Here is a 25,030-nt window from a genome sequence, read left to right as displayed (position 1 = left end):
CATCTGCAAAAATGTACCTAGTGGGTTGTACCCTCCTTTCCTTAAGTCTCTTAAAGGCTGCCTTTTAAGCTACATCAGGAAGAGGCCAAGGTAGTTTTGATACCTGTGAGGCTGCTGACATTTTCTTTTTGCTGGAAGAGGGTGATTTGGCCTGTGGGGTAGAGGTAGAAACGCCAGCCTCATGTCGTTTGGAGGTTGAAGTTTTGGGGTTTTTAGGTGGAGGCTCTGACAGTGGAGTGGTGGGTGGTTCTTTGCTTTTTGAGAGAGGAGGTGCAGAAGCCATGGGTCGGGTGGGTTTTGACCTGATTTTTCTTTTATACGTGGCTGTGGGAGGTGGTGGAGGGGTTTCTTGTGGAGGGGAATCGGGGTTGGGAGGCCGCATTGCCAAGGGCGAAACTTGGAGAGGGGAAGTTTGAGGGGAATGAGGAGGCGATTCCATTAGGTGTTGATGGTGAGAATGGAGGAGTTGAGGGAGAAAATAAAGGATGCAGAGGGAAGCTAGGGCAAAGGCGGCGGAAAGATGAGTGGAGAAGAAGGGGAGGGGTAATGCCGGGATAAATGGACGTGGAGGGACAGTCGTGAACAGAAAAGACGGGAAGTGGGAAAAATGGATGCCGAAGAAATTTTTTTTTTTATTTGAACAGGACTTGTGTAAAACTGCATAAGGGGAAAATGAGTGTGCATAACTTATGCACTCTCTTATGCAGGTTTCGGTGGAAGATAAAAAGTGTGAAAAATTGATTATGCAAGAGTGCATAGCTTATGCGCTAACTTATGCAAGTTTCGGCCTGTTTTGGATTTCAGAGAAATAGGTCATGCGAAAGTGCATAAGTCATGCACTCTCCTTATGCAAGTCTCGACAAGTTTTGGTTTTTGGAAAGTGTGGTCATGCGGAAGTGCTTAAGCCATGCACTTTCCTTATGCAGGTCTCGGCAGGTTTTGAAACTCAGAGTTGGTGGTTATGCGGAAGTGCATAAGCCATTCACTCTCCTTATGCAAGTCTCGGCAAGAAGAGAAAATGCAAGAAAATTACTCATGAAGATGTGCATAAGTCATGCGCTCTTCTTATGCAAGTCTCAACAAGTTTTGGTTTTTCAGAATTTGTGGTCATGCAGAAGTGCATAAGCTATGCGCTCCCTTATGCAGATTTCGGCAGAAAGAGAAAATGCAGGATTTGAAGTCATGCAAACGTGCATAAGTCATGCACACACTTATGCAAGTTTCGGCAGATATGAAATTTGACAAAAATGTGGCTATGCAGAATTGCATAAGCTATGCACATCCTTATGCAGTTTGCAACAAAGATGAAAAATGGCAAGAATTGTGGTTATGCAGGATTGCATAAGCTATGCAGTTACTTATGCACAATTCAACAAGATTGAGATTACAATTGAAAATAATTTGCAAGTGTGAAAAATACCCTAGAATGAAGAAATATAATTCTATGAAGCATAATTCATGAGAAATTGTCACCAAAAACACATCAATATATACAAAATCCATCAAAATTGCATTACACAAGCTTGTAGAAGTGAATCCTGCATAAAAGGCATTTGTGAATCATGCCATTTTAATTCAAATTCTGCAAATCAACATTTAGCACAGTAAAAACTCAATAAAATCTGCATAAAGTTGCATCTATCCACAAACGAGAATGGACTCCCCAAGTCATGCCAAGAAAATGCAGTGTGTCCACTTTAAATCTCACAACCCAAATAAGCTCAAAACTACAAAAATGACCCACTTGCCATCACATTAACATGATAAGCACAAATACTTAAAAGTTACACACCCAACCTCACCAAGAAACATAAGCCATGTGCTGCAAACCCTTCTTTGCTGCAAATTTCATTTTTTTCTCTGCATAAACCAAGAGGCAAACCTGCACAGGTTATGTAGCAAAAATCAATCAATTTTGGGAGAGTTGAAGGATAAAATATCAGATTAAGAGTTACTCCCCAGCAGTTCACCAACCTTCCTCCATTGAAATACATTTACAAGGGACAAGATTCAACAATGTCAAAAATTGAATTTGGGGAGATTTAAGATAAAAACAAAAGCAATGTAAATAAAAGTAAATCAGCAAAAGCAAAATAAAAAAACTTGGGATGCCTCCCAAGAGGGCTAATTTATAGTCCTTAGCTGGACTCTTCATGCATTTCACTAAAAAGGGGTGAGGGATTGGAGAGCTTGTAATAGCTTGCTCCCTTTATTAGGTCTCCAGTTATGTAATGTTTCAATCTATGCCCATTGACCTTAAAATTCCCAGATTTTTCACTCCAAATTTCAATTGCTCCATAAGGGAAAACCTTAGAAACTCTATATGGACTAGTCCACCTTGATTTAAGTTTTCCAGGGAATAATTTTAATCTTGAGTTGAACAACAAAACTGAATTACCCTCTTTAAATTCCTTTTTCCTAAGATACTTATCATGCCAAACTTTAGTTCTTTCTTTATAAATACGGGCACTTTCATAAGCATCCATTCTCAATTCTTCAAGCTCATTAAGTTGCAATAGTCTCTTTTCACCAGCTTGCTTGATATCAAAATTCAAGGTCTGAATGGCCCAATATGCTCTATGCTCTAGCTCCACAGGCAAATGATAAGACTTACCATACACCAACCTAAAGGGAGTAGTTCCTATAGGGGTTTTGTAAGCAGCCCTATATGCCCATAAAGCATCATCTAGTTTGACAGACCAATCTTTCTGAGAATTGCTTATTGTTTTCTCCAAGATATGTTTGAGTTCTCTGTTAGAAATTTCAACTTGTCCTGAAATTTGAGGGTGGTATGGGGTAGCTATCTTGTGCACTATACCATACTTCCTCATTAAGCTCTCAAATTGCTTATTACAAAAATGTGAAACCCCATCACTAATTACAGCCTTAGGAGCTCCAAATCTAATCAAAACAAATTGCTTCAAGAATTTCACTACCACTCTAGCATCATTAGTTGGAGTTGCAATAGCTTCCACCCACTTTGACACATAGTCAACTCCAACTAGAATGTATTTATTACCATATGAAGGAGAAAATGGCCCCATAAAATTTATTCCCCAGACATCAAATAATTCCACTTCAAGAATATCATTTAGGGGCATTTGATCTCTTTTTGATAAATTTCCACTCATTTGACATTTATCACATTCCAACACAAATTTTCTCACATCCTTAAAAAGATTTGGCCAAAAGAAACCAGCTTGCAAAATTTTACTAGCTGTTTTAGAGATTCCAAAATGTCCTCCATAATTAGAAGCATGGCAATGATGCATAATACTCTGTGTCTCCTCTTCAGGAATACATCTTCTTATTAAACCAGCACAGCATCTCCTAAAGAGTAAAGGATCATCCCATCTATAAAATTTTGCCTCATGCAAAAACTTTTTCTTTTGTTGCCATGTCATTCCTAGAGGTAAAACTCCACAAGATAGATAATTAACAAAGTCTGCATACCAAGGTAGTTTAGCAACAAGAGAGAAAAGTTGTTCATCTAAGAAAAACTCATCAATAGGGACTTCATCCATTTCTTCATCATCCAATTTCAACCTACTAAGATTATCCGCAACTACATTTTCAGCTCCCTTCTTATCTCTAATCTCCAAATCAAACTCTTGTAGCATCAGAATTCACCTAATGAGCCTAGGTTTAGCCTCCTTTTTACGGAGTAAATACCTGATGGCTGCATGATCTAAAAATATAACCACCTTTGAGTCAATAATGTAAGGTCTGAATTTTTCCAATGCAAAGACAATTGCTAAGAATTCCTTTTCAGTTGTTGCATAATTTGTTTGGGCCTCATCCAGTTTTCTACTAGCATAATAAATAGCATAAGCCTTTTTGTCCTTTCTTTGACCAAGAACAGCTCCAATTGCATAGTTGCTAGCATCACACATAATTTCAAAAGGTAGGCTCCAATCAGGTGGTTACATGATTGGTGCAGTGATAAGAGCTTGTTTCAACCTGCAAAAGGCATCCAAACACTCTTGGTCAAATATAAATGGTGTGTCATAACTTAACAAATTAGACAAAGGTTTGGCTATTTTAGAAAAATCCTTAATAAAGCGTCTGTAGAACCCGGCATGTCCGAGAAAACTTCGAATTCCCTTGACATTGGTAGGAGGAGCCATCTTCTCTATCACTTCAATCTTGGCTTTATCAACCTCTATTCCTCTGTTAGACACCAAATGTCCAAGCACTATCCCTTCCTGAACCATGAAATGACACTTTTCCCAGTTTAACACAAGGTCAGTATCCGCACATCGCTGCAAAACTTTAGAAAGGTTAGCCAAGCATATGTCAAATGAAGATCCATAAACAGAAAAGTCATCCATAAAAACCTCCATTATATCTTCAATGAAATCTGAGAAGATTGCCATCATGCACCTTTGAAAAGTGGCTGGTGCATTACACAACCCAAATGGCATCCTCCTATAAGCAAAGGTTCCATATGGACAAGTAAAAGTGGTTTTCTCTTGATCATTTGGATGGATAGGGATTTGAAAAAAACCTGAGTATCCATCTAAATAGCAAAAATAAGAATGCCTAGCCAGTCTTTCTAACATTTGATCAATGAAGGGAAGTGGAAAATGATCTTTTCTAGTGGCAATATTTAATTTTCTGTAATCTATGCACATTCGCCAACTAGTCACTGTTCTGGTGGGAATTAATTCATTATTTTCATTTTTGACCACTGTCATTCCACCCTTTTTTGGGACAACATGTACTGGGCTCACCCAAGTACTGTCTGAGATAGGGTATATGATCCCTGCATCAAGCAACTTCAAAATTTCTTTTTTAACAACTTCTTTCATATTTGGGTTCAACCTCCTCTGATGTTCAATAGATGGCTTACAATTTTCTTCCAAAATAATTCTGTGCATGCAAAAGTGTGGGCTTATTCCCTTAATGTCATCTATGGTATATCCTAAAACTTTCCTAAATTGCCTCAACACTCTTAACAACTTATCAGCCTCTAAGGTACTTAAATTTGCATTTACAATTACTGGATAAGTGTTATTAGTGCCAAGAAATTCATACCTGAGCTGAGAAGGAAGTTGCTTAAGTTCTACCTTAGGTGCATCTTCTTCCTTGAATGATGGTTGCTTAGATTCGACTTTTTCCTTTTGTGTAAGCTGAAAAACTGGAGCAGAAATGAATGGTGGACTTTCCTCTAAATGTTGAGCATATGCAGCCACATGAGGGTTGTCATAGTCTATGCCTCCTCCATGAACCAAACAATTTTCAAGTGGATCTTCCGGATATCTTTTTCTGAAGTGTTCTTCAACCAGCTCATCAATGATATCAATTCTCAAGCAAGTATCAGCTTCAGAATGATGCTTCTTCATAGTATTATTAATATTGAAAACCAACTGATCTTCACCAACTCTAAGAGTCAATTTTTCTCCCTTAACATCAATCAATGCTCCTGCTGTAGCCAGAAAGGGTCTTCCCAAGATAATTGGAATATTAGAATCCTCTTCCATTTCTAAGATGACAAAGTCAACAGGTATATAGAACTTCCCAACCTTCAGAGGCACATTCTCCAAAATCCCTTCAGGATACTTAATTGATCTGTCAACTAACTGAGGAGAAATGTGGGTTGGCTTAAGATCTCCCATATTGAGCTTCTCATAAATGGAGAGGGGCATGAGGCTAACACTAGCCCCTAAATCACATAAAGCTTTTGTAGAACATGATTCCCCAATGTGGCATGGAATTGAAAAACTCCCTGGATCCTTGAGCTTTGGAGGAAGTTTCCTTTGGAGGATAGCACTACATTCTTCTGTCAAAGCTACAGTTTCATGGTCTTCAAGTCTCCTCTTGTTTGAGAGAATTTCTTTTAAGAATTTTGCATAAGAGGGCATTTGTGAAAGAGCATAAATAAAAGGCACATTTATGTATAGCTTCTTCAAAACCTCTAAGAACTTCCCAAATTGCTTATCAAGCTTGGCTTTTTGAAATCTTTGTGGAAAGGGAAGCTGTGGCTTGTAAGGCTCTGGAGGTACATACTTCTCTTCCTTCTCTTCAATTTTCTCTTTACATTTTTCTGCACTTTCTTGTTTTTCACTTTCTTGTTTTTCACTCTCATCAGTTTCTTTCTCATTTTCTCTCTTCTCACTATTTTCACTTTTCTCACTATTTTCACTCTTCTCATTATTTAAAACTTTCCCACTTCTTAAAGTAATAGCTTGACACTGCTCTCTTGGGTTTTCTGGTTGACTTGGAAGTTTTCCAAAAGACTTGGTACTTGATGAAGATGCTTGTTGTGCAATCTGATTTTCCAGCATTCTGTTATGCGTTTGCATCTGTTCTAGCCTTGCTTTCATCTCTCTCATCTCCTCATCATGCTTAGTTTGGTTAGCAAGAATCTGTTGTAATAAAGCTTCTGTGGTGGAACTTTGTTCTTGCTGTTTTGGTGGAGGTGCAGGATTCATGTTTCTCTGCTGAAAATTAGGCAATGGTTGCCTATTTTGCTGATATGGAATTCCTTGTTGCTGTTGTGGTTGAAAATTCTGATTTGGAACTTGACTTTGCTGATTTCCCCATGAAAAGTTGGGATGATTCCTCCAAGTTGGATTATAAGTTTGAGAATAAGGATTCCCATTTGTTTGTTTCCATAATTACCAATATATGCAGCTTGCTCTCCATAGTCTACTCCACAGCTGGTAGTTCCTTCTGCATAAGCAACTTGTTGTGAACTTCCAGATGATGATGATGAACTAACCAACATACTCAAATCTTCCATCTTCTTAGCCAAAACATTTGTAAGTGCATTAAACTTTGCATTAATTATGTTGAATGGATCAAGGTCATACATTCCAGCAGCTTGCCTCTTTTGAGTTGGAGCTGGTCCTCTTGGACTACTCCAAAGATGAGTATTCTTTGCAATTTTCTCCAATAGCTCATAAGCTTCATCTTCATGCTTCATAATAAATTCTCCTCCTGTTTGAGCATCAATAATCCCTCTAATTGTAGGAGTAACATTGGTGTAAAAATTCTGATTTATCATCCATTTTGGAATGGCATGATGTGGGCATTGTCTCTCTAATTCCTTCCATCTCATCCATTACTCATAAAGAGTTTCATCTTCTCTTGGTCTAAAAGCTGTCATTTGATTCCTCAATTCTTGAGTTTTTCCTGGTGGAAAATATTGTGCAAGAAATGCATCAGTGAGTTGCTCCCAATTTGTGATGGAGTTGTGAGGTAAAGAATCAAGCCAATCCAATGCTCTATCTTTCAAAGAGAATGGGAATAGCTTCAATCTTGCTGCATCATCAGACACTTCAGGTTGTGTGACACCCCTTACCCGACTACAGTGTAGCCGAGCAAGTTATGCCACTCAGTGTGCCGGAGCACTCTATTTTATCTTAATTCATTTTTATCATAGTTTTGAATATAACTTGTGAAATATAATTCATTTTAAGCCATTTATCGAAATTATTATTTCTTTGAGGTTCCGGAAATTTTATAGAAAATCCGGCAGAGTGCTAAAAAAATGGAGAAGCAGTTCTTGAACTGTGAAAAACACTTCCTATATTCATTTTCCATCATCTCAACTCCATTTATCAAATTCTCAACAATGTTCAATCTCAGTTCTCATTCATCCATCTCATATGATACCATGCATAAATCATAGATAAACATTCACTTTTCCATTTACAACCACACTTTTCATTATTTACATGAATATCAAAATACATTACATAAGTTTCAAATACATATGAGAAAATAAAATCAATTACAAAATACCAAAATGACATCTAGCGTCCTACCAATGCATCATTGAAGTGAGGTGACAGACACTATGCAGAACTGTGAACTGCCTTACCGAATCTGTGGTCTACTAGCGCTCTGTCCAATCTTCAGCACCTACGCGTTGCAAAAGCGACGCGCTAAGCATAAAGCTTAGTGGTGCAAATAATAAAATAGAAAGAAATAATATGCAATATAAAAATCATAATTTCTTAGCCATTGTGTTCATAAGAACTGAATAATTACCAACTTAGTGTTTAGTCGAGGGCTAATTACGTTTTATGATATTAACTTCTTCATGTATTTTATTAATTATTTTCTTCATGATCTGAGTTTCTTTGTATTCTATCGTAATCATTCCTGATATTTAATTTTCGTATTTTCTTTAACAATCAGTTCAATTTACAGTTATAATTTTCCATGCCCAAGTAACCTATACTGGACGACTGGACTGGATAACGGGTCGTTGGCACTGGACACCGCGGTGCCTCGGGCCGTCATACCATAGGACGCAGAACGTCAACCATGTATGCAGTCAGTATGGCTAAAAAGCCATGATATCACATAATTGGCATAAAAGCCATGAATACGGGCATAAAAGCCATGAATACGGGCATAAAAGCCATGAATACGCTGTACTGCTAAAACAATACCCTATTGGCATGCCAAACTATCCAAACCAATCACATTAGGCCTACTAGGGCATTTTGCATTTTTTAGTTTCACAATTTTTGAATTTCAAGTTTTCATGTCACTATTCATTTCATTAGTCAACTAAAATGTTGACTTTTGCATAAATAATAGGTACATTGGTTTTAATACTCCCAACATACCACATTTTGTATTCAAAACTTGTTAGTTTTGGTCACTTTCTCAAAGCTTAGGTCATTTTGGCAAAATTGCCAATTTTTGGTTTTGGTGTCACTATTCACCTCATTGGTCAACAAAAATGTTGACTTTTAGAATAAAAATGTGTACATTGACTTTGGCACTCCCAACATACCACATTTGGTGTTTAAAACTTGTTGGCATTAAGTGTTAATACCATTTCCAAGCATTAAACCAAAGGAGCAGATTTTTCAGTTTTGGTGAGTCAACTTCACTGTTCCATTGGACACTGTTACTGTTGGAATTTGAAGAAATGTAAAACATGAAAGTTGTTCCTTATTTTGTCTAGTTGAATTTCCTTTTTTGAATCACTCCATTTGGAGTTTTGTAGCTCCAGATATGGCTCAAAAACCCAAGCTGTCTGGATATGCATTCTGCAGAAATTTACCATATCTACAGTGCATAAACAGTAACTTGAGTCACTTGGTTGAATGGGTTCTGGCCATAATTTGGGGTAGGTTCCTTCATGAAAGTTGTTTGTCTATGTCTTAACTTGTTGCTGTAAAAATTTCAGGCCAATTGACCGAACCTACAGTGAGTTATGGCCAAATGAACAGTTACTGTTCATTTGGTCAATTCTGCAGAGGCAGTTTCAGGGTTCCGGATTGGGGCCAAGTTTTGGTCCTCTTGCTTTGGTCTTTTGGGCATGGTTTCTTCAGTAAAAATGTGCCATTATAAGCCTAGTTTCATGTCCAATTGGCCAAACATCAATTGGACTAACACAGCCCAAGTTATGGCAGTGCAAAGGGACTGAATTTTCAGTCCCTATGCTGCTGTCCTAGGGCAGTTTGCAACCTCACTTTGCAATCTCATTTTTCAGTCCATTTGTTGGTCAATCTACCTAAAATGGTCACTAATTGACCATTAAAATGTTCTCTAATCAATTCATAATCCAAGTCCACACTTTACTCCCAAAACCCTAGCTCAAATTCAAGATTTTGTACAAGTTACCCTAGTTGACTAACTAACTTATTTCCTTATGTTTATATACTTTATTCATGATTTCTAATTCATTCCAAGTCCATTCAAAAACACTCAATCCTATTTCTCCCTAGGGCAGCCGAAATTTATGGAGTACATATACATAAATTTCATCCACTTAATTTACAAATTCTTGCTAAATTCAAGTTCCTATGCATGAAATGAAAGAGTTTTTGATATATAGTGCACTAACCTTGTTGTATGCCAATCCAAGCTTGAGAGAACTTCACTTTCCTTCTTCTTCTTGGCTGCCAAGAGCTTGTTTAAGGTGTGGGATTAATTTTTGATGAAGGGACTTATGGGTTTTAGGGTGAGGAAGCATGGAATTTAAAGCTTGAAAGAGCTTTCATGGAGGTGGCTATGGTGGAAACCCTCTCCTTCCTCTCTCTACGTTTTTGGCTGCTGGTTTTTGGTCCATTTGGTCTTCATTTTATGTCTTTTAATGGTTTAGTCAAATGGTAGCTTAATGGTGATTGGTGGTGGCTTTTTAATGACATCACCTTATGTCATTATTAAGCCTTTTTCTTCATTTTCTTTTCTTTCCTCCACTACTCATTTTTAATTTAATTTCTAGTAATGTTTATTCATATTTTGAGTCATAATAATTATTTACTTAACTGGACAAGTCGGCCAAAAATCACCTCTGAAGGCGAAATGATCAAAATGCCCTCCGTTTGGCTTAACGGGTCAAAATTGTCTGTACCGATTGAAAAATTTTTCTAGGTATTTTCTTGGCATTCTAATGCCATAGGAACCTCAATGACCCTTCTCTGGAGTCCCAAAAATTATTTTATAATTTTTCCCCCGGGTCTAGGGCTCCTCGTTGCGAGAACCGCAACTTCCCTCCGGTTACCCATCGCTTGGGCACCGGCTCGTTTTGCTTGGTTGTATTTTATTTCTAAAATTTTTACTAAATTTTTCTCATTAATATTTGAGTTAATTATGGTCCCTCACTTTGATTTGAATATTTTTCCGGACGTTCTAGCTGTCCGGACCGACACCGGTCACCGAAACAGTAGACTGTGCGGAATTGCTACCGGGAGGATGTTACAACTCTTCCCCTCTTATAAAAATTTCGTCCTCGAAATTTACTGGGTGTAGGTATCTAAAACAATTCTTTTACCTTTCTATTGCTCCCTCTGTCTACTTCTTTTATATATATGGTACTATTTAGTTTTTTTTTTTTTCGAATCTATCATTATACACTTAGGCATATCAGAAGGGAAGGATACTTTACCTTAAATTCACATTTGGGGCTTCTTGCTCCTCTCTGGCTTGGTGACATTTGGAAGTGGTGTTACTGTTGTACTTGGTCCTTCCACGGCCTCTGTCTGGGTCCGTGGTAAATTCCTCTTAGGACAATCTTTCAGACGATGGTCTGTGGCCCCACATCTATAACAGGCTCCAGTCAATCCCCTACATTCACCTTTATGCCACTTGTTACAATGGCCACATTTTCTTGCTAATCCTGGCGCACTCACTACTAGTATTTCTGGTTGATCTCTTCTGGGTATAGGCCTAGGTCTAGATCTCCTACTTTGATCAGATGTCGACTTGGTATTCTCTCGGCCTCTTATTACTAGATTGTCCAAATTTCCTCTTTTGCTGATCACCACTCCTCTTCTATTCCTCTTCGTGAACACAGCTAATATATTTCTTTCTGAACTCTATCAGAAAGAATTTCCAAGTTATGTCTGTTGGTGGCACTACCTTGGTTACGACATCCCACCATCGATATGCAACTTCTTGTAACATGGACCGCACACTCCAAACTCGCTCGGTGTGCAATGGAGCTGCTGCAGGACTCTTTCAGTCCTTTCTAACCAATACTTAGCCGCTGCAGAATCGTCTTCCTTTCGACCATTGAAATCTACAGCTCCATACTTCCTAATTTTTCCTAGAGGTGATTTCTGCTGAGACAATGGTGGAACAACCCCAGTCATCTGTCGAAAGAATCCAGTCATCTGCTCAAACAAGGCCTGTTGGGGTTGTACAGGCACCTCTTGCACTGGTGGAGCAGGATCTCCCCGATTTTCAATATTACTACCAGTCGGAATACGGCTTACTACTTCTTCTTCTACTGCTCTCTGCGATTCTGAATCCATACCTTAACCTAAAATAATCAAGAAAACAGATCTGCATTAGTGTCACCTCGACTCTTACAAATGCAATGCATGGTATGGACTCAATCTAGGCCCAGAAACGCCTAAACCGTGCTCTGATACCACTAAATGTGACACCCCTTACCCGACTACAGTGTAGCCGAGCAAGTTATGCCACTCAGTGTGCCGGAGCACTCTATTTTATCTTAATTCATTTTTATCATAGTTTTGAATATAACTTGTGAAATATAATTCATTTTAAGCCATTTATCGAAATTATTATTTCTTTGAGGTTCCGAAAATTTTATAGAAAATCCGGCAGAGTGCCGGCTAAAAATGGAGAAAACAGTTCTTCGGAACCTGTGAAAAACACTTCCTATATTCATTTTCCATCATCTCAACTCCATTTATCAAATTCTCAACAATGTTCAATCTCAGTTCTCATTCATCCATCTCATATGATACCATGCATAAATCATAGATAAACATTCACTTTTCCATTTACAACCACACTTTTCATTATTTACATGAATATCAAAATACATTACATAAGTTTCAAATACATATGAGAAAATAAAATCAATTACAAAATACCAAAATGACATCTAGCGTCCTACCAATGCTGCTGGCGGTGAGGTGACAGACACTATGCGAGCGTGAAGCGCCTTACGAATCTGTGGTCTCTGGCGCTCTGTCCAAATCTTCAGTACCTACGCGTTGCAAAAGCGACGCGCTAAGCATAAAGCTTAGTGGTGCAAATAATAAAATAGAAAGAAATAATATGCAATATAAAAATCATAATTTCTTAGCCATTGTGTTCATAAGAACTGAATAATTACCAACTTAGTGTTTAGTCGAGGGCTAATTACGTTTTATGATATTAACTTCTTCATGTATTTTGTTAATTATTTTCTTCATGATCTGAGTTTCTTTGTATTCTATCGTAATCATTCCTGATATTTAATTTTCGTATTTTCTTTAACAATCAGTTCAATTTACAGTTATACTTTTCCATGCCCAAGTAACCTATACTGGACGACTGGACTGGATAACGGGTCGTTGGCACTGGACACCGCGGTGCCTCGGGCCGTCATACCATGGGACGCAGAACGTCAACCATGTATGCAGTCAGTATGGCTAAAAAGCCATGATATCACATAATTGGCATAAAAGCCATGAATACGGACATAAAAGCCATGAATACGGGCATAAAAGCCATGAATACGCAGTACTGCTAAAACAATACCCTATTGGCATGCCAAACTATCCAAACCAATCACATTAGGACAACTAGGGCATTTTGCATTTTTTAGTTTCACAATTTTTGAATTTCAAGTTTTCATGTCACTATTCATTTCATTAGTCAACTAAAATGTTGACTTTTGCATAAACAATAGGTACATTGGTTTTAATACTCCCAACATACCACATTTTGTATTCAAAACTTGTTAGTTTTGGTCACTTTCTCAAAGCTTAGGTCATTTTGGCAAAATTGCCAATTTTTGGTTTTGGTGTCACTATTCACCTCATTGGTCAACAAAAATGTTGACTTTTAGAATAAAAATGTGTACATTGACTTTGGCACTCCCAACATACCACATTTGGTGTTTAAAACTTGTTGGCATTAAGTGTTAATACCATTTCCAAGCATTAAACCAAAGGAGCAGATTTTTCAGTTTTGGTGAGTCAACTTCACTGTTCCATTGGACACTGTTACTGTTGGAATTTGAAGAAATGTAAAACATGAAAGTTGTTCCTTATTTTGTCTAGTTGAATTTCCTTTTTTGAATCACTCCATTTGAAGTTTTGTAGCTCCAGATATGGCTCAAAAACCCAAGCTGTCTGGATATGCATTCTGCAGAAATTTACCATATCTACAGTGCATGAACAGTAACTTGAGTCACTTGGTTGAATGGGTTCTGGCCATAATTTGGGGTAGGTTCCTTCATGAAAGTTGTTTGTCTATGTCTTAACTTGTTGCTGTAAAAATTTCAGGCCAATTGACCATACCTACAGTGAGTTATGGTCAAATGAACAGTTACTGTTCATTTGGTCAATTCTGCAGAGGCAGTTTCAGGGTTCCGGATTGGGGCCAAGTTTTGGTCCTCTTGCTTTGGTCTTTTGGGCATGATTTCTTCAGTAAAAATGTGCCATTATAAGCCTAGTTTCATGTCCAATTGGCCAAACATCAATTGGACTAACACAGCCCAAGTTATGGCAGTGCAAAGGGACTGAATTTTCAGTCCCTATGCTGCTGTCCTAGGGCAGTTTGCAACCTCACTTTGCAATCTCATTTTTCAGTCCATTTGTTGGTCAATCTACCTAAAATGGTCACTAATTGACCATTAAAATGTTCTCTAATCAATTCATAATCCAAGTCCACACTTTACTCCCAAAACCCTAGCTCAAATTCAAGATTTTGTACAAGTTACCCTAGTTGACTAACTAACTTATTTCCTTATGTTTATATACTTTATTCATGATTTCTAATTCATTCCAAGTCCATTCAAAACACTCAATCCTATTTCTCCCTAGGGCAGGAAATTTATGGAGTACATATACATAAATTTCATCCACTTAATTTACAAATTCTTGCTAAATTCAAGTTCCTATGCATGAAATGAAAGAGTTTTTGATATATAGTGCACTAACCTTGTTGTATGCCAATCCAAGCTTGAGAGAACTTCACTTTCCTTCTTCTTCTTGGCTGCCAAGAGCTTGTTTAAGGTGTGGGATTAATTTTTGATGAAGGGACTTATGGGTTTTAGGGTGAGGAAGCATGGAATTTAAAGCTTGAAAGAGCTTTCATGGAGGTGGCTATGGTGGAAACCCTCTCCTTCCTCTCTCTACGTTTTTGGCTGCTGGTTTTTGGTCCATTTGGTCTTCATTTTATGTCTTTTAATGGTTTAGTCAAATGGTAGCTTAATGGTGATTGGTGGTGGCTTTTTAATGACATCACCTTATGTCATTATTAAGCCTTTTTCTTCATTTTCTTTTCTTTCCTCCACTACTCATTTTTAATTTAATTTCTAGTAATGTTTATTCATATTTTGAGTCATAATAATTATTTACTTAACTGGACAAGTCGGCCAAAAATCACCTCTGAAGGCGAAATGACCAAAATGCCCTCCGTTTGGCTTAAAGGGTCAAAATTGTCTGTACCGATTGAAAAATTTTTCTAGGTATTTTCTTGGTATTCTAATGCCATAGGAACCTCAATGACCCTTCTCTGGAGTCCCAAAAATTATTTTATAATTTTTTCCCCGGGTCTAGGGCTCCTCGTTGTGAGAACCGCAACTTCCCTCCGGTTACCCATTGCTTGGGCACCGGCTCGTTTTGCTTGGTTGTATTTTATTTCTAAAATTTTTACTAAATTTTTCTCATTAATATTTGAGTTAATTATGGTCCCTCACTTTGATTTGAATATTTTTCCGGACGTTCTAGCTGTCCGGACCGACACCGGTCACCGGAACAGTAGACTGTGCGGAATTGCTACCGGGAGGATGTTACAACTCTTCCCCTCTTATAAAAATTTCGTCCTCGAAATTTACTGGGTGTAGGTATCTAAAACAATTCTTTTACCTTTCTATTGCTCCCTCTGTCTACTTCTTTTATATATATGGTACTATTTAGTTTTTTTTTTTTTGAATCTATCATTATACACTTAGGCATATCAGAAGGGAATGATACTTTACCTTAAATTCACATTTGGGGCTTCTTGCTCCTCTCTGGCTTGGTGACATTTGGAAGTGGTGTTACTGTTGTACTTGGTCCTTCCACGGCCTCTGTTTGGGTCCGTGGTAAATTCCTCTTAGGACAATCTTTCAGACGATGGTCTATGGCCCCACATCTATAACAGGCTCCAGTCAATCCCCTACATTCACCATTAAGCCACTAGTTACAATTGACACATTTTCTTGCTAATCCTGGCGCACTCACTACTAGTATTTCTGGTTGATCTCTTATTTGTATAGGCCTAGGTCTAGATCTCCTACTTTGATCAGATGTCTGACTTGACTGTTCTCTCGGCCTCTTATTACTAGATTGTCCAAATTTCCTCTTTTGCTGATCACCACTCCTCTTCTGTTCCTCTTCGTGAACACAGCTAATATATTTCTTTCTGAACTCTATCAGAAAGAATTTCCAAGTTATGTCTGTTGGTGGCACTACCTTGGTTACGACATCCCACCATCGATATGCAGCTTCTTGTAACAACGAAACTGCACACTCCAAACTCGTTACGGTGTGCAATGGAGCTGCTGCAGACTCTTTGATCCTTTCTAACCAATACTTAGCATTTGCAGAATCGTCTTCCTTTCGACCATTGAAATCTCTGACTCCATACTTCCTAATTTTTCCTAGAGGTGATTTCTGCTGAGACAATGGTGGAACAACCCCAGTCATCTGTCGAAAGAATCCAGTCATCTGCTCAAACAAGGCCTGTTGGGGTTGTACAGGCACCTCTTGCACTGGTGGAGCAGGATCTCCCCGATTTTCAATATTACTACCAGTCGGAATACGGCTTACTACTTCTTCTTCTACTGCTCTCTGCGATTCTGAATCCATACCTTAACCTAAAATAATCAAGAAAACAGATCTGCATTAGTGTCACCTCGACTCTTACAAATGCAATGCATGGTATGGACTCAATCTAGGCCCGAACGCCTAAACCGTGCTCGATACCACTAAATGTGACACCTTACCCGACTACGGTGTGGCGAGCAAGTTATGCCACTCAGTGTGCCGGAGCACTCTATTTTATCTTAATTCATTTTTATCATAGTTTTGAATATAACTTGTGAAATATAATTCATTTTAAGCCATTTATCGAAATTATTATTTCTTTGAGGTTCCGAAAATTTTATAGAAAATCCGGCAGAGTGCCGGCTAAAAATGTAGTATTCAGTTCTTCGGAAGCTGTGAAAAACAGTTCCTATATTCATTTTACATCATCTCAACTCCATTTATCAAATTCTCAACAATGTTCAATCTCAGTTCTCATTCATCCATCTCATATGATACCATGCATAAATCATAGATAAACATTCACTTTTCCATTTACAACCACACTTTTCATTATTTACATGAATATCAAAATACATTACATAAGTTTCAAATACATATGAGAAAATAAAATCAATTACAAAATACCAAAATGACATCTAGCGTCCTACCAATGCATCTGGCGGTGAGGTGACACAGACACTATGCGAAGCGTGAAGCGCCTTACCGAATCTGTGGTCTACTGGCGCTCTGTCCAATCTTCAGCACCTACGCGTTGCAAAAGCGACGCGCTAAGCATAAAGCTTAGTGGTGCAAATAATAAAATAGAAAGAAATAATATGCAATATAAAAATCATAATTTCTTAGCCATTGTGTTCATAAGAACTGAATAATTACCAACTTAGTGTTTAGTCGAGGGCTAATTACGTTTTATGATATTAACTTCTTCATGTATTTTGTTAATTATTTTCTTCATGATCTGAGTTTCTTTGTATTCTATCGTAATCATTCCTGATATTTAATTTTCGTATTTTCTTTAACAATCAGTTCAATTTACAGTTATACTTTTTCATGCCCAAGTAACCTATACTGAACGACTGGACTGGATAACGGGTCGTTGGCACTGGACACCGCGGTGCCTTGGGCCGTCATACCATGGGACGCAGAACGTCAACCATGTATGTAGTCAGTATGGCTAAAAAGCCATGATATCACATAATTGGCATAAAAGCCATGAATACGGGCATAAAAGCCATGAATACGGGCATAAAAGCCATGAATACGCAGTACTGCTAAAACAATACCCTATTGGCATGCCAAACTATCCAAACCAATCACATTAGGCCTACTAGGGCATTTTGCATTTTTTAGTTTCACAATTTTTGAATTTCAAGTTTTCATGTCACTATTCATTTCATTAGTCAACTAAAATGTTGACTTTTGCATAAACAATAGGTACATTGGTTTTAATACTTCCAACATACCACATTTTGTATTCAAAACTTGTTAGTTTTGGTCACTTTCTCAAAGCTTAGGTCATTTTGGCAAAATTGCCAATTTTTGGTTTTGGTGTCACTATTCACCTCATTGGTCAACAAAAATGTTGACTTTTAGAATAAAAATGTGTACATTGACTTTGGCACTCCCAACATACCACATTTGGTGTTTAAAACTTGTTGGCATTAAGTGTTAATACCATTTCCAAGCATTAAACCAAAGGAGCAGATTTTTCAGTTTTGGTGAGTCAACTTCACTGTTCCATTGGACACTGTTACTGTTGGAATTTGAAGAAATGTAAAACATGAAAGTTGTTCCTTATTTTGTCTAGTTGAATTTCCTTTTTTGAATCACTCCATTTGGAGTTTTGTAGCTCCAGATATGGCTCAAAAACCCAAGCTGTCTGGATATGCATTCTGCAGAAATTTACCATATCTACAGTGCATGAACAGTAACTTGAGTCACTTGGTTGAATGGGTTCTGGCCATAATTTGGGGTAGGATCCTTCATGAAAGTTGTTTGTCTATGTCTTAACTTGTTGCTGTAAAAATTTCAGGCCAATTGACCAAAGCTACAGTGAGTTATGGCCAAATGAACAGTTACTGTTCATTTGGTCAATTCTGCAGAGGCAGTTTCAGGGTTCCGGATTGGGGCCAAGTTTTGGTCCTCTTGATTTGGTCTTTTGGGCATGGTTTCTTCAGTAAAAATGTGCCATTATAAGCCTAGTTTCATGTCCAATTGGCCAAACATCAATTGGACTAACACAGCCCAAGTTATGGCAGTGCAAAGGGACTGAATTTTCAGTCCCTATGCTGCTGTCCTAGGGCAGTTTGCAACCTCACTTTGCAATCTCATTTTTCAGTCCATTTGTTGGTCAATCTACCTAAAATGGTCACTAATTGACCATTAAAATGTTCTCTAATCAATTCATAATCCAAGTCCACACTTTACTCCCAAAACCCTAGCTCAAATTCAAGATTTTGTACAAGTTACCCTAGTTGACTAACTAACTTATTTCCTTATGTTTATATACTTTATTCATGATTTCTAATTCATTCCAAGTCCATTCAAAAACACTCAATCCTATGTCTCCCTAGGGCAGCCGAAATTTATGGAGTACATATACATAAATTTCATCCACTTAATTTACAAATTCTTGCTAAATTCAAGTTCCTATGCATGAAATGAAAGAGTTTTTGATATATAGTGCACTAACCTTGTTGTATGCCAATCCAAGCTTGAGAGAACTTCACTTTCCTTCTTCTTCTTGGCTGCCAAGAGCTTGTTTAAGGTGTGGGATTAATTTTTGATGAAGGGACTTATGGGTTTTAGGGTGAGGAAGCATGGAATTTAAAGCTTGAAAGAGCTTTCATGGAGGTGGCTATGGTGGAAACCCTCTCCTTCCTCTCTCTACGTTTTTGGCTGCTGGTTTTTGGTCCATTTGGTCTTCATTTTATGTCTTTTAATGGTTTAGTCAAATGGTAGCTTAATGGTGATTGGTGGTGGCTTTTTAATGACATCACCTTATGTCATTATTAAGCCTTTTTCTTCATTTTCTTTTCTTTCCTCCATTACTCATTTTTAATTTAATTTCTAGTAATGTTTATTCATATTTTGAGTCATAATAATTATTTACTTAACTGGACAAGTCGGCCAAAAATCACCTCTGAAGGCGAAATGACCAAAATGCCCTCCGTTTGGCTTAACGGGTCAAAATTGTCTGTACCGATTGAAAAATTTTTCTAGGTATTTTCTTGGCATTCTAATGCCATAGGAACCTCAATGACCCTTCTCTGGAGTCCCAAAAATTATTTTATAATTTTTCCCCCGGGTCTAGGGCTCCTCGTTGCGAGAACCGCAACTTCCCTCCGGTTACCCATCGCTTGGGCACCGGCTCGGTTTGCTTGGTTGTATTTTATTTCTAAAATTTTTACTAAATTTTTCTCATTAATATTTGAGTTAATTATGGTCCCTCACTTTGATTTGAATATTTTTAGGACGTTCTAGTCCGGGACCGACCGATCACCTAACGATGAAGCGTGCGGAATTGCTACCGGGAGGATGTTACAGGTTGTTTTTGAATGTCACAGATCATAGCAAACTTCTTTAGATGTGTGTGTGGATTTTCGGAAGGATGTCCCCCAAATTGGGAATTTTGAATCATTTGAAGAACCCCAAAATCCGTCTTGTAACTATTTGCATCAATTCTTGGTCTTGCTATACTCTCTCTCAAGTCATCAAAACGAGGAAAAGCATGATCCATCATACTTCCCCTAGGCACATTAGCATTTACAACTTCTTCTCCTTGGGCTACATTTTCATTGTTTCGATCATTTCCAGCATTACCACCAATTCTCATTCTTTCATCAGCCATGTTTGCTTCTAATTCAGTTTCTCTCAATGTTCTTTTCTTCTTCTGGTTTCTTTCTTGTTGGCTTTACAAAATTTCTCAATTTCAGGATCAAATAATAAAGATGTGTCACTTGTGCTTCTAGCTCTTCTCATAAAAGATTAAGAGTACCTGAAAAAAAGAACAAACAAACACAAAATGAAAAGATAACAAAGATAAAAATATAAACAACTAAAATAATTAAGAATTCAATCTTAAACAAACAACTCCCCGGCAACGGCGCCAAAAACTTGATGTGGCCCAACCGCAAGTGCACGGGTCGTACAAGTAATATAGAAAAGATATCGTTCCCACGAGGAGTTGTGTTAATGATTGAATTTTTGATATAAAAAGTTGACTAAATTGAACTATTTTTGAAATTAAAGCAATAAATTGATGGGTATTGGAGTGTGAATTTTATGTGTGTGAGATTAATAGTCTATTCAACAATGTAATGATTAAACTAAATTTGCATCAAATTAAAATAAGCAAATTCAAATATGGCAAGATTTAAATTGGCAAGTAATTAAATTCAATTAGAAATTAACAATGATAAAAAGGCGATTCTGGAGTTCGGGATTTCATATTCGAGCTATTTTGGGATTTTAAATTGATTATCCAATCTTGCGGAACTTACGGGTTTTAAGGATATTAATTCTTAAATCCTTTGAATACCCTTTCGAGTGGGACAAAGAGTGCCTTAATCAATCTAATCCTACTTTCGTGGAGTTAGAGTTAATTAAGACCCATTAAGTTCTTTAATTAATCAATAAATCCTCTTAATCCTTAGTCTATTTCTAGATCTAAGTTAATTAAGTCCAATTTCTTGATTAAAATCCACCCATCACAAATTTAAGATTATAACAAAAATTTATTATTTTAAGAAATTATTTTTTTTAACTCAATTATAAATATACATTAAAAACTTGTATGCATATATATATATATATATATATATATATATATATATATTTTTTTTTTTTTTATCGCATGCAGTAAATAAAATAATTTTTTTCTGACCCATTGACACAATTTTACTGATTCCGCTCTGCTCACACAACACTATCTTGCATCAACAATTGCCATGGATCTTGTCTCACAGAACGCAGATCATGGAATAGCTTTTGGGCCTGTATAAACAAGGAGCAGCAGTGTTGAAGGGAAATCTTCAGATAGGTAAAGGGATTCACCATTTAACTGTGTTATTTCCAAGTAACACTGTTGTTGTTATTGTTCTGTTTACAATAATTGCCCCTCTAGTTAAAATCCATGGTGCCTCATTTGATGAAGAGCTATTATCAGGTCCAGCATGTCCTGCTGAGCAACTCATGAAGATCCCCTTTTGGATAGCCTTCATATGAACCTAGTGCAATCACATCATCATAGAAAGGAAGGGAAAAAATTCCAATAGAAAGAGAAAGCACATCAACACCATCCTCAATTGCAGCCACATCGGCCTTACAAGATCTGCCAGAAACTTTGTACGTTGCCAGGTGGGCTAATGGAGCCATGCCAATCGCAGTACCATTGATCTGTCCAAAGTAGCTGGCACCTTGCAAAGGACTTCCACCTACTGTGCCATTTATGCGAGTTCCATGCTGGTTTTTGTCCAATGTGTTATTACTGTCAATGGCAAATTTCCTGTGGTTCATCAAATTGGACAGTAATAAAAGTGGAAAGCATCAAAAGTCTCAGCAGATTTATACTCGAATTACAACAGGTTTCGGAGAAGGTTCTACATGAATGGAGTACCAGAGCCAGGATAATAAAAAGAATTGGACATCAAGTAATAATTGTGTGTTTTAAATCGTATTATTGAAATAATTAATACAACAGATAATACAACAAGTAAGCCTTAATCCCAAACGACAGACATTATAATGCATAAAATCAAAATCAATCCTGTTACTCCACGAAACATAATCTTCGACATTGCAACTATGTTACAATTATTATATCAAAATTAAATCTATGCCTGTTTATTCAAATATGACAGCAATTGGGCTTCTAACAGTATACCCATCAGCCACCCAATTCAGATATCCTTGAGCAAAAGATCCACTGGCATTTCCATTTTTGCTAAATTTTACCGAGTATGTAGCTTTCTGGTTCACTCCACTGAAACTAATATTGTCTGGTGCTACCTTAACATCTACACCCTTTGGCGCAAAGATCTCAAGAGAGTAGACAGAGTTAGGTTGACCCACATTTGTTACTGTTCTTGTGTACGTTTGTGGAGTGGAACCCAATTTGATGGAAAATGAAGGGTAATTCAGCTGAGCTTCAGGTATGCTTGAATCATTTGAGCATGTCACTGTGCCCTGCACTATAAGTCCCACCTCTTTGTCTGAATAACCCAGACCACATAAGTAAGGAATGTAATCGTCAGGTTGGATATCATAAATAAGCCCTGGATTGTTAGCCCCTGCAGGGTTCACATGGCCTGCACCCATATCAAAGACGGTGGCTTGAACAAACTGCTGATCAGAGATAGGCTTGTCTCCGAGGTTATTCAAATTAGCAGTGGTCATGATGGCAGATTTTATGGCAGCAGGTGACCAGTCAGGGTGGGCACTTCTAAGCAGAGCGGCAATGCCACTGAGATGAGGGCAAGACATTGAAGTGCCTGAGATCATAGCAAACCTATTGGTGGTATTGTCAACTGAAACTGGCCAGGCAGCTAAAACTCTCACACCTGGGCCTATAATGTCAGGTTTCAAGACTCCAGGACTTGCTACACTAGGACCTCTCGAGGAAAATTCAGCAACTTGAGGAGCTTCTGGCAAGCCAACAACAGTTCCTTTAAACAAGATTGTAGCCGTCGGTGAAGATGAGGAGTTTATATAGGCTTTTATTGCTGATCCTGCAACATAACTCACATGTGATGCTGGAAGCACATGAAGACTGGCTGTTGTAACAAAGCCATCTAACTCATCATTCATTACAATCATGGCAGCGCCACCATTTGCTTTCACTTCTAGGCCTTTGGAAATTGTGCCAAATTCTCCTCTCTCACACAAAACTACCTTGCCTTTGACATCAATGTTTGTCAATGATCCTGGCTCACAGAGTGCAGACGATTCATTACCATTTGCACCTGCATAAACAAGTGGCAGCAATGTTGAAGGAAAATCCTTTGGCTGGTAAAGGGATTCACCATTTAGCTCTGCATTATTTCCCAGTAATACAGTTGCTCTTATTGCTCTGTCTACAGTGCTTGCTCCTACTGTTAGAATCCATGGTGCTTCATTTGATAAAGAGCTATTATCAGGCCCAGAATTTCCTGCCGAGCAACTCACAAAGATCCCCTTTTGAATAGCCGCATATGCACCTAATGCAATCACATCATCATAGAAAGGACGGGAACCAATTCCAAGAGAAAGTGAAAGCACATCAACACCATCCTCAATTGCTGCATCCATTGCAGCCAATATCTCACTTTCACCAGCCTGGCTTGCTCTGCCGGAAACTTTGTACATTGCCAAGTGGGCTAATGGGGCCATTCCAATTGCAGTGCCATTGACCTGCGCAAAGTAACTGGCACCTTGCACAGGACTTCCAGCTGCTGTGCTAGCAGTATGAGTGCCGTGTCTGAACTCGTCCAATGTGTTATTACTATCTGTAGCAAAATTTCTTGCACCTATAAGTTTATTGTTGCACAGTGTTCCATTGAACTCACATTTCCCTTTCCATTTTGCTGGAGGAGGAGGCATTCCCTCACCGCTAAATGAAGGGTGATCAGGTGTTATTCCGCTGTCAATAAGTCCAATAATCACTCCCTTGCCATAATTTGAGTAGTTCCAAAACCCTAAATTTTGCTGCAGACCCAAGAATCTAGGTGTGTGGGTTGTGTGCAGAGGAACCATCCTCCTGGGGCGGGCTGACACGAACCCGTCCTTCTTCTCCATATCTTTCACTTCCTCTGGTGTAAGTTTCGCAGCAAACCCTGTAACCACATGGTGATAGGAGTGCATCAAACGTGGTTGGTCATAGCTGAAGGTGTTTACTGGTAAAAATGATTGATACCAGCTATCTAAATCTTTAGACTCTGTGAAAACTGCAGCTTCTGGTTTCTTCAGGAGTACGATGTAAGTTTCCAAGTCACTTTGCTTTTTCACATTTGCATCATTGCTTGATGAACTAACCACTGTCTTAAGGATGGCTTGAGAGGAACTAAACAAGGAATTGAGAATAAGGAAGAACACAAGCAACATGGTTGGCGATACTTTGCACCTTCTATTTTCCATATTATTAGAAAAACAAGGAAGTGCTAGTGCTTTTGAGCTACAACCACTTGATCAACGTATATATAGCATCTTTTAACACGAAGATACATGATAATATCATGGCCGGCATTTACAGGAGTTGGAATCTGTTGATTGGAATTTTTTTTTATTTGTCTGCACTTGTTTGAGCATCTGGTAATTGGTTAGCTAGCATGAAGACTAGGCAATGCCGGCTGTAAATGCTAGACAATGCTGCGATGAAACTTATGTAGGATTAATGTTTCTTTAAATGTTGATTTGGACATGGCTCTAATGCCAAGTGGTTCATCACTCGCTGTAAACAACTTGTTCTTTGAACTTTTCTCCACAAGAATCAAATTTAACAGAGCGATAGAGTATTCCAAGCTGTAGTTTCCATTAATTTGCTTTTTCTGCACAGGTCAAACGAACTTTTTTCCCCCTTTTTTTTCTATTTTTATTTTCTCTTTCCCGGGATTTGACCTATACTTGTGTCTGTTTTTCGACAACAGCAATTGCTTTGGCTATTCATAAGTTTAGTTGGTTTTATTCTTATTACCAACGAGATTTTCAATAAAGTTATTGTTGAGTGAAATAACCTGTGAATAAGAGGTTAGAAAAAAAGCCAGCATTTGACTTCAATTCTGCAATTCTAAAGAACGTCAGTCCATGGT

The 25,030-nt window shown here is 37.9% G+C and overlaps 2 protein-coding genes and 1 non-coding gene across 3 annotated transcripts in view; 2 read left to right on the top strand and 1 right to left on the bottom strand.

Annotated features, from left to right (window-relative positions):
* Positions 1–558, top strand: part of LOC131182856 (glycine-rich cell wall structural protein 1.8-like) — a 38,866-nt gene extending 38,308 nt beyond the window's left edge. The window contains exons 5-6 of the mRNA XM_058152200.1: positions 79–290; positions 358–558. Of these exons, the coding sequence (XP_058008183.1) occupies positions 79–290; positions 358–558 (413 nt within the window). The remainder of the gene's footprint in view (positions 1–78; positions 291–357) is intronic.
* A 6,461-nt stretch (positions 559–7,019) lies between these two features.
* On the top strand, positions 7,020–7,126 carry LOC131183575 (small nucleolar RNA R71). The gene has a single exon (XR_009151620.1). It is a non-coding gene; the product is annotated as a small nucleolar RNA R71 (small nucleolar RNA).
* A 14,933-nt stretch (positions 7,127–22,059) lies between these two features.
* Positions 22,060–24,500, bottom strand: LOC110644917 (subtilisin-like protease). Its single transcript, XM_021797892.2, has one exon. The coding sequence runs from the start codon at positions 24,357–24,359 to the stop codon at positions 22,092–22,094; it is 2,268 nt and encodes a 755-aa protein (XP_021653584.2). The 5' UTR covers positions 24,360–24,500; the 3' UTR covers positions 22,060–22,091.
* Between the last annotated feature and the right edge of the window lie 530 nt (positions 24,501–25,030).

Source organism: Hevea brasiliensis, chromosome 9 (assembly GCF_030052815.1).
Source record: "Hevea brasiliensis isolate MT/VB/25A 57/8 chromosome 9, ASM3005281v1, whole genome shotgun sequence".
NCBI lineage: Eukaryota > Viridiplantae > Streptophyta > Magnoliopsida > Malpighiales > Euphorbiaceae > Hevea > Hevea brasiliensis.
Note: the sequence above shows the minus strand (reverse complement) of the source record. Positions and strands in the feature narration are given on the sequence as shown.

Excerpts from the sequence above, each read along its gene's own strand:
- LOC110644917 (XM_021797892.2), bottom strand. The coding sequence starts at position 24,359 with ATGGAAAATAGAAGGTGCAAAGTATCGCCAACCATGTTGCTTGTGTTC.